At 44.9% G+C, this 17,415-nt stretch overlaps 1 protein-coding gene across 1 annotated transcript in view; it reads right to left on the bottom strand.

Moving 5' to 3' along the window:
• The window catches only part of RAB31 (RAB31, member RAS oncogene family), a 59,213-nt gene extending 55,056 nt beyond the window's left edge, over positions 1 to 4,157 (bottom strand). Inside the window, exon 1 of the mRNA XM_082752646.1 lies at positions 4,054 to 4,157. Within this exon, the coding sequence (XP_082608772.1) occupies positions 4,054 to 4,092 (39 nt within the window). The 5' untranslated portion in view covers positions 4,093 to 4,157. The remainder of the gene's footprint in view (positions 1 to 4,053) is intronic.
• Between the last annotated feature and the right edge of the window lie 13,258 nt (positions 4,158 to 17,415).

Genomic DNA, 17,415 nt, shown 5'->3' on the forward strand with positions numbered 1-17,415 from the left:
AGAGTCAAATGAGAAATAAAATTGTTGTCTTTTATAAATTGCAACACAAACTAAAAGATTCTCAGTCATTCATGTTCCATACAGTGGCTATTAAAAATAAAAATGGGTACTTCAACTTCTTACTGAAAGGTCTGATGTACGTGTGCATACATTCTGCTACTGGGATTTGTTCTGCATCCAGCACAATCCAGACCTTTACATTATCGTGACATTAGGATAGGAAAACCACAGAGATTTGCTCCTCAAGGAAACTACTACCCCTTTCCCAATTACTTTAAACATCTAACAACTCTGTCTTCAATTCTGCACTCTAGTGCAGACACCGTACAAGGTGAACACTGACAAAGGTAACAAACTGTTCTCCAGACCTGGATCAGGATCAGGTTTTGGAGAAACTCCTGAGGAAACTTTCTCCTCCACAAAGGAGATGCCACTCCTTTCACAAGTTTAGGCTCCCCAGCTTCAGACAGCATTTTGAGACTACGTGTGAGCATCTTCCAGTCAGCAAGGAAGTGGAAACATAAACAGGAGGATGCAAAACGAAGTCGCAGGCAAGGAAGATTTTAGGCGCTATGTTTGGAAGAGCTTTTTATGATGCGAGTAGATAAGCTTTGGAATATAACCCTGGAGAGAACAGAAACCTTTGTCACAAGCCTTTTAGAGCAAGTATGTGTCAGGAAAGTTTTAAGAGGAGCTTTAGGACCAAGGGAGCTCTTCCAGGCCTAACTCCTTTGGTCCTGTGATGAACAGTCACAACATAAAAATGTAGTAAACAAAAACAATAGGAAAGCAGCCACGGAGGTCAGTTCAGATGGCAGCTGGCAAGCCACCTCCCACAGCCTCTCTGAAGAGCCTTCAAAGTTTCCTCAGGAAGCGAGAAAGACAAGAAACTTTGCCTCAGTCCTAGACCTGGCAACCTCTCCTGCGGTTGCCACACAGAGTTATGTCAGGACTTGGCAGAGAGATGTAAAATCGCTCCTCCAGCCTGCATTAAGACAACGCCGGGAGCCAGGGCACATGGCACTGCGTGGCTGCAGCCAGATGAGGAAACCCAGACGCTCTTCCCATCTGTGCACCCAGCCACACTTCACCCCTGAAGGAGCCCAGCAGCCCCTCTTCACCCCTTTCTCCTTCACCCCCTCACTAAACCTTGCTCAGTACCAGGAGCAGGCAGCCTCCAAAACACAGACAACCGATGTGAACAAACAACAGGTTGGAGTGAGAGGCCAGGCGGAATTTGGGTTGACAAGACGGGGCTTGGAGCAGATGCTCAAGTGGTTGCATTTACCAAGATGAAGGCGTTCCACATGAGGATACATCACTGCCCAGCAGCGGTAATTTACTACGCGAAGTAGTTTAGGAGCAGGCTTGAGGCCACTTGCACGGCAGCATGCTCAAGGTAGCTATTAAAATTGCAGCTTCCTCACTGTTACACCTGAGGCTGTGATGCCTAATCATTTGATTAGGCAGGCATCCTGTTCCTACCAGCCCAGGAGCAAGCTGAAACCATCTCTCCTCACAGAACATTGCTGTCCCAAATCCATGAATAACAAAGCTCTGTGACCAACAAGGCCTGCCTTCCGAACTGACTCACACTTGAGATGCCCCAAAACCCCTCTCTGTCATTCCTGGTGTTTCCTTTAACATCTACAAGCCTCACAACCACCCCATTCTTGTGCACTACTTCAGGCTGCTTCATATCTCTCCCATCACACCCACAGAGCTTAGAAAACTCCAAGCTACTTCTGAGGAAGAAAGAGTGAAATCCAAATACCCAAATTCAAGCTTTGACAGATTTATGCTGAAAATGACAAGCCAGGTTCTTTCCTGTGCTGCAGCATGACCTGGGCGACATGGGGCTTTTCTTCCAAGGGCCAGTCACTTACTCCTTGTCCCTACTTTTGTGGCTCCAGGCCAGATGTTAGCCCTGATGCACAGCAGTGCCAGCTGGTGGCATGGAGCATAGCTCTGCCTTCTCTGTCCCCCTCTCTCCTCATGCTCCCATCTACACCAACTTAATCCGTAATTTCTAACAAGGATAAGAACGTGGAACATGGACATGTCAGACTTGACAGATTACCAAGGGATCTGCTAGATTAACCTACCAGGTCTAGGACTAATTGAGAAGACGACTTAAGATTCCTCTTAGCAGATCTCCAAACTTATTTTTGGGTTGCCATCTAACCTTCAGAAGAGGAATGGCTGCGGTTGTTCATACACACAGGTACCGTTTCCCTGTACTGGCAGTCTGTCTGAACTTCACGAGGGGATTTCTGAAGTTTTCCTCACTTTTGGAAAAACAGAGTGTCAGCCTTCACAGGAAATGAGATGTCTGGTCAGAAGTGGGTGGTTTTCTAGGATTATACACTATTAAAACTCAGGAAGGAACATCTTCTCACTAATCACCGACTACTAAGCAAATATAACTACAAATACTTACATCTTCCCCGGGGTTTCCACTGCCACCCTATCATTTTAATGAATATGCAGAGTAATTACATACTCCTGGTAACACAGGGCTGCTTTACAGCTTTCTTTTCCTGTCTTAAAAGTAAACAATTGGCCTGCAAAACCTCCAGTACATTTCAGTGTTACACAACAGCAGCAAGCAGTGGGCAAGAGGAATGTCATTCCACAAGACACTTCACCTCTAGAAAATTACAGGATTTTCTGCTGGGGGAGAAAAAGACTAAAGACGCATCCACATGTTCTACCACAGGCTCCTCAGGTCTGTGTAAACCGCATTTATTTTGTCTCTGTGCCATCTCGAAAGCTGCAGGCAGGAATTTTCGCTGCGAAAGGAGGACTGGCCATTGCCAAATAGTCCCTGGTGCCCTGGCACCACGTCCTGGCGCTTACCCAGGGCAAAGTACCCACTCCTGCTGGGCGAAGTGTCAACACACACCACGGAGCACGGCGGCGGCTGCCTTAGTTTCGTGTTCAAACCTTCAGCTCGCTTGTACTGCGTGAAAGAGTTCACCCTAAAATGCCTTCATTCATGCAGCTCTCTGTGCGTTCGTGGTGATAAGGACCTAAACGCGGCATGACTCGCATCCGATACGTTTGATTTAAGAAGGCAATAAAAAAAACACAAGTAGCCATGCTTGGCTGGTGACTGTCAGAGAGCAGGGAGGGGGGATGTTCTCCCCGCAGTGTTTATATCCCCACTTGGATGTGCAGTTCCCTCTGTGCAGGGCAGAGCGGGGGCAGGCGGAGCCAAAGTGCAAAGCTAAGCACATTGTTGCTCCAGATGTTAAACGCACACGCGATTTCACCAGAAAAAAAAAAAAAAAAAAAAAAAAAAAGGAAAGAAAAGAAAAGAAAAAAAAAAAAAGAAAAAGAAAAGAAAGAAGGAAAAAAAATAAGAAGAAGAAAAGGAAAAAAAAAAGAAAAAGGGAAAAGAAAAAAAAAAAGTTTAAAAATAAAGTGAAAGAGGAGAAAGAAGTTGCAGGATGGCAGTCCTGTGAGGGGTCAAGGCACAGCTAGCACAGCACCCACCGGTACGAGGGGGCCGAGGCTCGGCTCCCGGCCGTGTCCCCCCCTTGCTGCCGGGGGGAACCCGGCCGGGGAGGGCTCAAGGCGCTGGAAAACCCCTCCGGGGGAACCCCCCTAAAAATATGGCCCCACGCACCTCCCCCCGCCCCCCTTAAAAAAGCCGAAAAGAAGTTGAAAAGTGATTAAAAAGGGGAATAAACAAGCACACAAAGAGCAGAGCCGCCCCCCCCCCGGAGGCTGCCAAGTATCGGCGTGGACGAATTCAGGGCGGCCGAGCCCCCCCAAGCCCCGGCCCGGGCCGACGAGGGGAGAAGGAGCGGGGGTAGGGAGAGGGGAGCTGGAAACCTCCCCCTTTTTTTTTTTTTTTTCCCCCCCTCCTCAACCCCCACCTGCGGCAGCGGCGGAGAAAAGCGGGCCAACAACCTTAATACTAACAAAACGAGGAGAATAATTAAAAAATCAGAAGAAACAAGAAGAAGAAGAGGAAAAATCCAACCCCCCCCCTCCCTCCCTCCCTCCCTCCCTCCCCGGCCATCCATCGGTGCTGCCGCTACTCACTCCAAGCAGACACACTTTCAGCTCGCGTATCGCCATCATCTGCCCGGGGCCGAGCCGCTCCGCATCCCCCTGCAGCCCCGCACGGCCCCGCACCGCCCCGCACCGCCGGCCGGAACGGGCCCCGCCGCCGCCCCACGGCCCCGCCTCGCCCCTGCCCGCGGCGGGACCGGCCCCCGAAGCGGGGGACGCCCCCGGAGGCTGCCGGCTGGGTTTGCACAAGAGCAGCCCGCGGGCACGCCGGTGTTTGGGGCTGAAAGGCCGGCTGAGCCCCGCTGTCGGGCTGCCCCGGGTTTAAAGGGGGGAGTTTGGTGGGGCAGGACCACGGGGAAGCAGCTGGGGGTTGTCTGCTGGGCTTTAAGGCACGTAGCTTCTGTCCCAGGGGCTGCTTGAGCCCTCCCTTGGCGCTGTTTCGTCGTGTTGAGCAGGTAGAAAGCCGCTCGGGGAAAATGGGGGAAATCTCGGTTAGTCACTAGGAGGGCACTGCCGCGCCCGTAGGAGCGTCCTGGCATTTATGGTGTCAGGAATGAGTTCCACCTTGGGGCCGCAGGCTGGTGGGCCAGGAGGTGTCTGTGCTCCCCCAGCCCTCCCTGGGCCAAGCATCCTTGGAAATGGTGTCCCCAGGGAGGGAACCCCAAGGCTTTTCTGGTAGGGCTGGTCAGGAAGGGGTGTCAGAGGAGAGACCCAACAGAGAGGTTCTTGGGATTGATCTTTTTATTATTATTATATTTTTTTTTTTAGTGGTGGATTTATCAAAGAGGAAGGAAACAGCAAGTTTTCAGGCAGCCCGTGCAGGATATTGGTGGTACTCTGCCTACTCAGTCTTCTACAAGACTGCCCTATACAGTAGGGTCTTTCAATGAACAAATAAAATACTGTCGCTAACATAGAAAATTTTCATTTTTTACTGATAGCACAACTCATTCAAACCAGCTCAACATTTCAGCCAGTAGTTAACTCTACAAATTGGCAGGAGGCATGGAGTTTTAGGGCTTTACACCACCCTTTTTATCAATTTTAAGCCCAGGTTAAATGTTGCCCCTCTGACCTTCAGTCAGACCTTTTCCCTGAGACTCCCAGGCAGTGTTATGGTTCAGGATCATCTGTTGCACAAATCCATTTTTCGGTCACATCTTCAAACCTTTCTGTCTCTCTCGTATATCCCAGTTGCTATCTATATTCTGCAGAAAGAGACTGACAAGCAGAGCACTGTGTTCAAAGCTGTTCAGTGTCACACTCATGGCTTGTCCATACGTGCACTCGGATGCAGCTACAACAACGCAATGCTAACGAGATGATACGTCAAGCAGCTTAATGAACCATCCCATGTGGCATTGACTCTGCAGCTTTCGCTGAGGCACTGTAGCTTTCCAAAGCCTCTCAGTGCAGACATGCACTGGAGTACAGTGAATAAAGCTCCAGTTTGGGAGAGCACTTGCTTAAGCCCATCCATTTTCAGGATGGTGATGCATCCTGAAAGGATGCCTGCCTTCAAAGCCCTGTAAGCCCAGATGTAACACAAATCAGTGCCAGAGAAATCCACCTGGGAAAGCAAGCCCCATTGCCACGTTTCTTCTCATCTGTGGAAACGTCTTCTCAAATACTCAGTGGTGAAACAGGAACCATTGCTAGAAAGGCTAAAGCACAGACCTCAAGGGATATAGCAAATAATTAATCAGCTACTTACAAACAAGCAAAGTGTTTAATACAGTAGCACAAAGTTGACCTAGCGTTAGCTATTCAGGCCAAAATAGCAGGAGAGAATATTAAGGAAGGGCAATTTAACTTGCACACAAAAAAGGAGACAAAAAAAAAAATGTAACCAGAGGAAAAAACTAACCCACTGTATTCAAAAAAGCTCAGAACCAGAAAGAAAAAGAAGTCCCCCAAAACTACGGAGATAAGAAGAGAGAAAAATAACAACACAAACAGACTCGTGCTCAAGTATTAAAAAAAGCCAATGACGTCTCTTCTTCCAGGAACTGGCATAATTCTTGTGTTTGTCTGCATGCAAGAAGCTGTGGTCAGGAAAACATTTTTGAGGAATTGGTCATGTTTCAGTGTTTTCAAACGTCTGGTTAAAAGGAAACAAAAACAAGCCTTTGCATCCTAAAGGTTTGTTGTTTTCTTTTCTTTGATAGCATCTTTTTCAAGTCATAATTCTAAGTTTTGAAACAATGATTTGCCTCATTTCTTTCTACCCAACTGTGCCTAGTTTTGGGGAAATACAGTCAAGCAGTTTTGTTTTTCAGTAGCATTCCGCTGGGGTTCCAAGTAACCCGTTCTCTGCTCAGAAATCACTTGCTTCTGTTTCCAGAAAGTGGAGGAGACAGACCATCCTTCACCTTTTTCTAATTTTATAACCCTGCAATTGCACTGATCTCAAATTAGATCTCACCGAGTTGCACTGATCTCACCCTCAGTGTGAGATTTAGCTCCTCGGAGCTGGGCTTAAGCCAGCAAGATGTGATCAGGCTCAAGGTGTCTCCAAGTGTGAAAGCTGGAAAGTTTGTTCAGGCCTGTCTCCAGCTGGAAATTCAAGGTAGTGCTGGTTGCTGTGGGAAGGTAGGATTGATTCACCCTTCATTTTGTGGTGGTTTGTGCCTTGCTTTCTTAATTATTTTTTCCTTGGACAGCTCGAGTGGGACTATCCTGTCGCTCAGCCTGGTTTTCTCCGAGTAACAACACTGGTTTCACACGAATAGACCCATCGAGGAAAGGAAGCAAGAAAGCTGTCTGGTGAGGTGCACAAGAGCAAGAATCAGAAAAACTTGGTTATCTTGCTGCCTCCAGCATTGCCTGGCTGCAGAACCTGGGATGAGGTGTTTGTCAGCACTCCACCTTGTCCTGTCACAAAAAAAAAAAAAAAAAGGAAAGAAAAAGAAAAAGAAAAAAAAAAAAAAAGGTGTAATGGTATTTATCTAGCCTGCATTGTTGGGAAACTGGATGCTCGTGAGGTGCTGGCAAGGCTCCCAGGCGCACGAAGGCGCCTGCCTGCCCCTGCTTTCGCCCTCCTCTTGGCTGGTGACTCTGGCCCAGGCTGGGGGCTGCACAGAGCAGGGGCCACTTAACCCCATGCTGCCGTGGGGGGCCTGTCTGTGCTTCTGGATGTGCAAAGCAGCCGTGGCAGGCAGACAACGCGCCGGCGCCTGCCCGGGGAATTGCCAAAACCCTTTCCAAGGAAAGCAGCTGCCGCCGAGCGGGCAGTTCTCGGAGCGGGAGGAGAGGCTTCCAGCTCAGAGCCTGCGTCCTGTGCACAGCCCCATGGTTATGAAACGGCCCCGCTTCTGGAAGATGCTGCTTTCTGTTTGTTTGTTTTCTCCATCACCAGGAAGGCCAGAAAAAGGCTGCCCTGGTCAGGCATCACCAGACTCCTCGGATGTGAAAAATGCTGAAGAGGAATGGCCTGGCAGAAGGAAGGAATGGCCGATTGCAGTCACACACATCTTAAGCCACTGCAATTTCTTTTACTTTGGTAGGGTTATTCCACTTTATTTCTCAGGCAAAAAAAATGTAAAATAGGCCCTTCACAGCCCACTGACCCCAACGCTGACTCCAGGAGAATCTGCAGCTGCCTTCAGTGTACTGAGGAGCTGCTTCATGTTTTAACATCTCTTCGTGGCATTTATATGGCCCAGTCACTCCCTCCCAGAGAGAAAATCTGCTGGGAAAGGTTAGAGGGGAGTAAACCGCTGCAAGATGCTACTTGCAGTTTCACTGCCAATTGCTCCGAAAGAAGCAGGGATTGTTTGCAGAAAGCTTACTGGCATGCTTCTCGATGGACTTTGAAACAGATGTGCTGTTCCTAAAGCATTTAGGAAATGTTCCTGAAGCATTTTCCCTAAAGGGAAGGATTTTTGGCAATATAAATGTACTCTTGTAAAGAGGGACAAGTTTACCCTGCTCATTTGTTGTCAACCCCCAGGGCAATCTGCTATCATAGGAGAGTGCTAGTGAAAACTCGTTCAAGTTTTCTCATTCTTCTGCAACTCCTGTGTCACAGCCCCGACCTGATGAGAGTACTGCATTTCTCCACTCTGACTGTTCTACCAGGAAAATCAAAAAGACCTGAAAAACAGAAGCTGAGGCGCAATATGAGAATGCCACAGATAGGCAAATTAGCGCCAAGAAAGGATAAGACCTAGCTAAAGAAAAATATTGGCTCAATTGAAAAATAGATGCAAATTGGCCTTAGACATGTTTAGACTGGAAGTTAGGAGCAGGGCTTTTCAAGGCTTTGGAAAATTTTTCTGATAGTAGCTGTCAGAGCAAGAAATTAAACCAAATGAAAAAAAAAAGAAAATTATGCAAGAAGAAATTTCTGAGATGACCTGAAATAGAAAAAGTCAAGACCCAGTGACACAATAGATTATTTGTCTATATTTCTAACGATTTGCCAGTCAGCATCAATTGTTTAGGTCTGGACATCAGGCCTGATGTATGACAAATGAATCAAGGTAGAGCCCTTTCCACTGAGATTGAAATCACCAAAGTATTTCATTTAGTCCAGCAAAAGCCACCCAGCTGTTTCAGCCTGTGCTTCCACAGGCTGAATTAATGCTCTCAATTACTGATGGAAGCTCCATATCTTACTATCAGTCTCTTTTTTTCATTATGAACCCTATAAAAACATTTATATGAGCCAGTAATGTTGGACGAGCCCTTTCTCCTGTTGCATTCCATACAAAAATCTGCCTGAGCATGCACGCTTTTGCAATGTAAACAGCAAAGGTTGTTGTGATTTCACGTAGCAATGCACAGCTCAGAACAGGGGGCTCGTGACCTGTGGGTTCATTTTGCAGACCCTCTCCTCTCCTCTCCTCTCCTCTCCTCTCCTCTCCTCTCCTCTCCTCTCCTCTCCTCTCCTCTCCTCTCCTCTCCTCTCCTCTCCTCTCCTCTCCTCTCCTCTCCTCTCCTCTCCTCTCCTCTCCTCTCCTCTCCTCTCCTCTCCTCTCCTCTCCTCTCCTCTCCTCTCCTCTCCTCTCCTCTCTTCTCCTCGAGGGTCTCATGATGAATTGCAACTGGATTTACTGAACTGTAAAGCTGTCTCCTTCTAGCAGTATATTCTGCAGTATAATTTTCCTGTACAGAACAGGATAGTATCTAGTGGCTAACTTCACCCAGTTCACCACCATTAGCTCTGTATGGGGAGAAGGAGCCTGTGTTTACTACCAAATGAAAGGAGGCCATCCACAATTCTCCTTTTAATTGAGCTTAGCCTTGTAAAGTATGAAAAGGGTATTATATTAAGGCCAATGTTTTACTGTCAAGTAAGCAGGCTCCTATTGTGCATATTGCCAAGCAGAGATAACAGGGCTCTTATGCAGTCAGAAATTTGTCCTGCCAAGTAGGCATCAGGTTGTATAAAGCACACTCAGTGCGTGTGTGTGCGCATGTACTGCCAGCCAGAGGTTTGAGCTTGGCATTGATTTTTCCCATGAAATCCTCAGGCAACAAATGCATGCTGATAGGTGTTTCCTTTGTTTGCAGGAGACCCGAACCAGGGATCTTCCAAACAGGTCTCAATAATTTTTTTTTCATATGAAATTGCCCTTATCCATCCTGGCCTTGCGGTAGTTTAGGTGTGGACTCAGATGCCTGCAGCCAGGCTGGGAAGTCTTTCCTATCTTTTTATCTGCACCAGTGCAACTGAGCGTTTGCTAAAAACTATCATGAGGCGACTGAAAAGCAGAAATTAAAATTCAGTTGTAAGCGAGGTGGTGGCTGAGGAGACTTATCTTGTTGACTGAACTTGACTTAGTTGTTTAACAGTGCTACCCGTATCTAGTAAATAGGAAAGCAATTTGAGAGAGGAATCTCAGAGGGAGAAAAGAAATCTGGTCACAATATTGCTGCAAGAAAACTATCTCATCATTCCCCAAAGACGTCTTGAAGCATGAATGATAGAGTTCCTAACATTTTGTTCGTTTCTTTGTTTCTGCTGTGAATAAAATATTGGTGTGTTTGAGCTCCAATCTGAGTTTGGGGGGTGTGACTTCTCCTTCCACCACCAATCTAAGCAGTCCCAAAATATGGAGGATATTTGATATAAATTTGATATAAAAACCCTGCTGGGTTCTAGGTCCTTTATGAGGACAAATTAACCCCTAATGAAACTTGCAGTTTTGGCTATGCTGGCACAAATTATAATTACTGTTGTTATGACATCCATGTTTTTCTTTTTAGGACGAATCATGATAGCTTTAATACTTGTTTCAATTTCCATGTGCATCAGTGGTAGCGTTCCCTGGTTATGGACTTCAGAATTTGCCCCCAACACATATAATCTCAGTTTGTTCAGACTTGAAAATACATGTGTTTTCTTTTTTGTTTGTTTGTTTGTTTAATATTTAGTGAGAAAATACTCTACAAGGTGGAAAATAATTCACTATTTGATCAACATCTTAATATTTTCTGATGAAGAGCAACAATATACTTATCTCTTCAAATAAGCGATAAATTGTCAGGGCCCCGACAATTTTGAGACTATTTTGAAGAGCAGAAATTGAAAATGTACACGCTGTAGCATATTTTAAAGGTAATTGAAATTTAAAGGTAATTGAACTGTGATGGATACTTCAGGTCCGAAGATCTGGCAGTGCACTAGGAGGCTGCAAATGTTATTATTTAGAGCAGTTAAATTCCAAGCCAAGTTCCATCCTGTCCTTTAAGGGTACACAGACATACCTTCACCAAGTAGCAGGTGGATCAGGAAATAACATATCACCCTCACAACTAGAAAATGGGTAAGAACTGAGGAGAATAAGTGTAATAGAGCACTAAGTGGAAAGCTCAGTTGTGAAGGTATGGTTTAAAGAGAACTGATGTGAGTTACCTGCAGTGAGAGTCGGCAAAGTGGAGATATATGTGAAGGACAGCCTTAGAGAGAAGCTACCGCAGCCAGAATCTTTCTAAAGATATCAGAAAGGCAATAAAATTGCTTAGAAAATAATTAAATCTGGCACTATAATGGACCCAAAGCATCATTCAGTGAAAACCCAGAAAAGAGTCAAAAGCCTCATTTTGGTGTTAGGACAAATTTGTAAGAACAAATTTAAAATAAAAATCCTTTTCTTGGTGGAGGTGTGAGCTCGAGAGAGCCCTGCTGAAGCCCAGTTCCTTCGGTGAGTCCTGTGGCTGGCACAGGAGTGTGGTCACCAGCCCCTGGCCCCAGTGGTCCTGCAGCCACTGCCAGGGAGAAGTTTAGTCTGTGAACATTTAAGATTTTTTTTTCGAGCTGATGCTGTGCACTGAACTTCTGGGAAAATCCCCTTTGGCTTGGCCACGGCCCCAGGGTGCTCTTCTCCTCCCTCCTGGGCATCTGGGTGACCTAGGGTGCAGCGCTTGCTTGTGGCTACAGAACAAACAGCAGCCTGCAAAGAAAGGAAACCAGGCCCGTGGCAATCACCGAGGAGCCAGGGAGATGGGTCCCACTAGATATGCACAGAGGATGGGGGGACATTGAACTCACAGCTGGCTTTGTCCTGCAGGAACTACGCGGTATGGGTGCAAAGACTTGTGTCGAAACAGGTGTGTTATCCCATAGAGACTACAAGCTCATCAAATCTTATTTATTCCAACACGGGGGCGAGGACGTAAGTGTCCCTCTGAGGGGACACACGTTTCTTGACCTGGTGACCCTGAGAAGGAAGCACAAAGGGAGGGCTGGCTGGTTTCTTTAGCTAGCCCAAGGGAAGAAGTAAAATATGCTTGATATGCATGTGCTGTGTCAGTGGGACCTAAGGAGCTAAATGTGTAAGAAAAAAAGGATGCTGATATTTTTGAGGATAAGAACACCTAAGGCCTATCTCAAAGCACATGTGTTGCTCCCTGCTCTATCTTTATGAAAACTTTATCTCTGGATCAAAGAAACAAACTAAGCCTAACAGCTTGTTTTTTTCAAGATAAGCCAAATTTTCACTGTCTCTACTCTAACTTGCACTGGCACGCTGTACCGTGTCTGCTTTTGTGTCTGCTTACCAGAAGTTATCAGAAGTAATGCATATAAAGTAGAGCTTGGCAAGAGAAAGAGCTTTTCATTTACCCTCAAGTTCCAGATATCCTGAGGTTTTCTGCCTCAACAATTTCGAGAACTGTACAGATCAGCTTGTACTGTCCAGGTGGAGGACACCACAGCAAGCACGGCCTTCGATTTTGTCCCCTTGTCACTGAGTTGAGTCACAAACCAAAATCTTCCCTATATATTTAATCTCATTTAAATCTCAAAGTACATTTGAGTGAGAGGACGCAATATATTATTTAGAGCTGGTCCATTAGCCTATGGGTTAATAGCACTCGTGCCCATAAAAAAAAAAAAAAAAAAAAAAAAAGCACAGCTGATAGGAAATTTTGAGAACTAGACGGCATCTGTGAAATATTAATTCCTTATACACAGGTCTTGAAAAATAGCAGACTGCCTTCCCGAGTGAAAGGCAGACAGCTCTCTGAACATACTGTACCTGCACTGTTTCCTACATTGTATCTTTTCCAGCATTAGCATTAGGGCTTTTTTTAGCCCCTGATAGCAGAGAGTTGACCATGTCCCAGTCCATCCCTATTTTGTGAGAATCTGGTCCCTGCAAGATACCTCTCCTCTGTAACGCTCTTCCTCATGAAACAGGGTATCTACAACTGTCCTTTCACTGGTTTTCCTTTTATTCCAGTAAACTGTCCTACCTCACGAATGCATGGATTTTGCCCATGCGGCAGTTAGGACCACAGTAATAACATCATTTAGCCACTGAACCATACCAAGGCATTGAAAAATGGCACTGGTGCAGTTAGCAATGAGAAAATCCATCTCCTCCATCCCCCTGACATGCAGTATGTATATACCACATGGTATATAGCACGTGCATTGCCATCCTCTGGGTGTGCATCAAAGGGAAGGAGCTCTGCTTGTGGGACCACTATGTCCCTCAGCTCTACAGTGCTGTGGGAGAGCACAACCACCCTCCAGAGACAATTTTGCCTTTGGAGCATATCAGAGTGGAGAAGGCAGGGATGCTCTGTACCTGCTGCTGAGCAAGCAGTAAAAGAAAGGCAACAAAATTCTCTTATCAAGAGCCAGAAAAATGAAAGATAATATAACTAAGCAGACTTTAAAAAAAATAATTAAGATAGCATCTTGTTTTTGAATAATTGAACTTAGAAAACCTTTATCACTTGTACTGGTATGAAACCCTCCAAGTAGGACTTAGTTTCTCTGTGTTAGAGCTCCTTGTGCTCAGTATGAGTGGCTCCTTAGTCTCAGAAACAAAATCAACACTGTGGTTTTCAAAGTGCTGCCTGGAAAGAGATGTGAACAGGAAGAGTGCAGAGAGCATGAGGTATGTGCATGCAAATGTGCAATCACAACAAATCCAGCTCAGCGGGCTTGTGTATGCTCAATTAACAGCAAAATTTTATTCAAATAAAAAACTTGCATCCACCCTGGTAGAGAACAGACAGAATTTTCTTCTGTGTTGGAACTGCAGGCAGTGTCCCTTTAAATCAATGTTATTTTTATTCATTTTATTCATTTTCCTGTCCTTTGCTCTCAACAAGTCTCACTGCCAATGGAATATCTGAGGGTGAACGATGCAGCTCTCTTATGTTACTTTGTGACTTTGATGTTTTCATTGGGGTTCACTGGAATAAATGATCCTTGGAAATATACTGATATTCTCAGGGGATCAATCCATCTTTATTCAGAAAGAAGATTTCCCGTATGCTGTGCTTGACAAACATATTCCACTAAAACGTTACTTTGATCCCACCCACATTCCAATACCACTGTGCATACTTTGTCTAACTTTCTTTATGAATCACCCAATAAAACACACCCAGTTCAAGATATTATTGGCAATGTTACAGTCTACGTACATTAAATCTCATTTAAAACACAAACCTTTGAACCTGAAACATTGCCAGTAGTCAAATCCAAGAAAAGGCCAAAATGCTGTAATGTAAAGCTTCTTAATGTGCTGATGATAAAAAAAATGTACCTGACGTTCCTGAACTCTTCCCACAGTTAAGAAATATTACAGCTTACGCTAGTACCACAACCAGACACCTGGTGGTTCAAGCCCTGTATGACGGTAAAAAAAAATAAAATGGTAATTCATATATCAAAGGCAAAAAGTTGATTTTGAAATGATTGAGACAATGAGCCTAGCCAGGATCTGCTGTAGGAGTGCAATTGCCCTTTCACATCTTCAGCAATTTAATTAAGCTAAGAAACTATTTTTGGACCAGACAGTTCTTTCAACTTTTGATACTTGGTATTACAAACCATCTTGCCCCATATATTGTCAGTTTTCATAGCTTTTAGGTTATCACCATCTTCCTCATATATATATATATATATATATATATATATATATATATCTTTTAATGTTTACTTGTATCCTCTCTAGGTTTGTGTACATTTATTTCAATTACAGCACTTCATTCTTTGGGTTCCCTCCCACCTCAATAACCGAGAAGTTCTGCTTAGAAACTGGCGTATGTCAAGAGCCATCATCCTTATTTTGGGTAGATTTTGGTGATTGTTTTCTCTGTTATACAGTCCATGCTCGTAGTCTGTAGACTCTACACATTTTGTAACACTGGAACTAGGACATAAATCAAGTCTTTTAGAATATTCCCAGCCTCCGCTTTTAGAGGCACAATAATTCCAACCTCAAATATTTCTTCACTGAATTGATCTGTGCTGTGTTTTGTGTATTTTTTCACAGGTGTCCTGGTGTCAGGCCACTGTCTGCCCACACAAATGTCTGTGTCAGTACTGCATGAAGGGTAATTACATGGTTGATGATTGAGTTGGAGCACAGGTACAATGTCAAAGACTGTGCAAATAAACACATCCAAAGACTGACTCCTCCAAGGGTCTACAAAAAATGTGTGTAACTGACCCTGAAATTCAGTAAGCTTCCTACAAGTGCCGAGGTTATCTAAACAAAGACTTCTTAGGGTACAACCCCTCGACTTCTCCACCCCTGGCATTTTTTCTTGTTGACAGGTACTAGCAATTGCACAGGCCAGGATAACAAGTCATATCCCAGACCAGTCATGCTCCTGACATGCATCCCACTGGCACCTACCACCCTTCAGATCAGCAAAAAAAAGTGCTTAGCTGCCTGCATAGGCATGTACCCAATTCTCCCTGACTAAATGGATGACACTGTTGTTGGCTGAACAAGGTGGCCAAGAAGACTTCCAGCCAGCTCGTACTCACATGGGTTGTGAAACAGTGTCACTGTTGAATCTGACCTAAGGCCGGTTGAAATCCAAAAAAAGGCTGCAGACAGGTTGCCAGACTCCGCTTTTGCCAGGATTTGGGGGCTGTTTCCATTCTACTTTGGAGAAATGCAATGTGAGGACAAGAAAACAGTAAGAAGGTTCAAAAACTGTTTACGAAAACAGAGTGAAAAGTGCTGTACAAAGAAGCTTGCTGAGAGGAGTTCGGGATGGAGGAGCAAGAGGGCAGGCAGAGCCAGAGCTGTAGTGAGAAGAGAAAAGATCATAGGGAGAAACTATCTGGAAGGGTGTGAAACTAATGTTGGAAAAGCAGGTTTGGTGACAGCGATAGTTCAGTCCCATCTGTCCCTCTGAGATGTGTTCTGGGATCTGAGTAACCCACCTCTGATTCAGGAGAAGAGTGTGAGCCTGTTATGTGTGCCAATATCCAGGCAGACCCAGAGAGATGCAAATTTAAACTCAGTAGACCAGGAAATGAAGGAGTAAACAAATGCAAATATATTCATCTGAAAATCAGGTTGGGTACTGCCAGGTAGGGACTGGTTGGGTGGGGAAGGGAGACTGTGTGGGCTGAGGAAAGGCTGGAAAGCCTGGCTGAATCAAGGGCAAGTCTTACATGTATAGGGGTGTAGGGGCTGTCCTGGCATACGACTCAGAGCGGGGACACGCATTAGGTTCATACTTGTCATGAATTGAGTGACATCAGATAGTGAAAAATAGCAAAGGTCTTTTTGTGGTTTATTTTATTCCCTATTTTCCACCTCAGGAAATGTCTTGCTTCAGGAAAACTGCTTATTTCCTGATAAGCAGCACTAAGCACATCACTTTGCTTCCTTTGTTCTCTGTTTCTTTACCCGTAAGAAGAATTTATTTCCTTTCAAAAGGATTTGGAGATCTAGGAAGAAAGGGGAGAATATCAGCGTCTAACTACGATAGCATCCCAGCTGCACGTATGTGTGGGTGCTGGAGTTTCTTCCAACAGCCAGCCAAAATTCAGACTTCTTTCCCTCTGCTAAAAATAAAATAAAATAAAATAAAATAAAATAAAATAAAATAAAATAAAATAAAATAAAATAAAATAAAATAAAATAAAATAAAATAAAATAAAATAAAATAAAATAAAATAAAATAGAAAGAAATCTCAACAGGCAACTGAGGAAAAGATTCAGAGTTTCTGATTGTCCAGTCTTTTTTCCTTCCAGTATGTCGGCGAGTCGCAGACCTCTGAGCACCAGGAAATACAGAGCTAAGATACATCAGAGCAAACTGAACTCTGCCCTGTTTGATCAGTGATTCAGCCTTCCATACCGACTGTATGCATGACACATGGTTCCTGAAACGGAGCTCCTCAGAGAAGTAGCACAGCTCTCTGCTAAAGGAAAACCTGTGCCCAGGTGTGTGATACTGAATGAGGAATCCTGTATGTAGGTGGCTCTCAGGGACCCAGCTCCCTGGCACAGCCCCTGGGAGCACCTAAAGGATCAGATACAGACAAGGACTTTCAGTTGCCCAACAAAAAGCCCACAGACCACCCTCATGCGGTGCCTATTGCCAAAGGATTTGGGGATATCACCACTGGTAGTGGTCTTAACAGTAAAATGAGGCATCTGGACTCTCTCCTGCATGCATACCTCTCTTTCTTTTGACCATACACAGTACAGCTGCCACCTTTGTGCCTTTGGTGCAACAGGTTTGCTTGCAAATCCATGCCAGTAACCTTTGCCATGTCCAGGTGCAGTCTTAATGTTGCATTGGTACATACCTCAGTTTGGATTCCCCAGTTTAGAGAGGCTAGAGCATCACTTGAACTTGCCACTGAACTTGTCACTGTCCTGGAGGGACATGAGGTACCCAGAATGTAAACTTAACTTTGTATTAGTTGAGCTCTCTGTCAGCAAATTTAGCTGTTAATCAATTCATGGTTGTCAAACTAAAAAGCCTGCTAGGACCTTCAAGTCCTGTATCTCAGCAGAGTCCTGCATAGGTACAGCTCTTGCTCTGGAAATGAGTGAAATTAAATAAAACTGAGCGGTGCAGAGTCAAAAACCTTCATATCCAAAAAGGATGTATTAAAAAAATAAATAAATAAAAACAAGACACAAACACCGCAATAAAAACAACACA

Source organism: Aythya marila (genome assembly GCF_965140915.1).
Source record: "Aythya marila genome assembly, chromosome: 2".
Taxonomy (NCBI): domain Eukaryota; kingdom Metazoa; phylum Chordata; class Aves; order Anseriformes; family Anatidae; genus Aythya; species Aythya marila.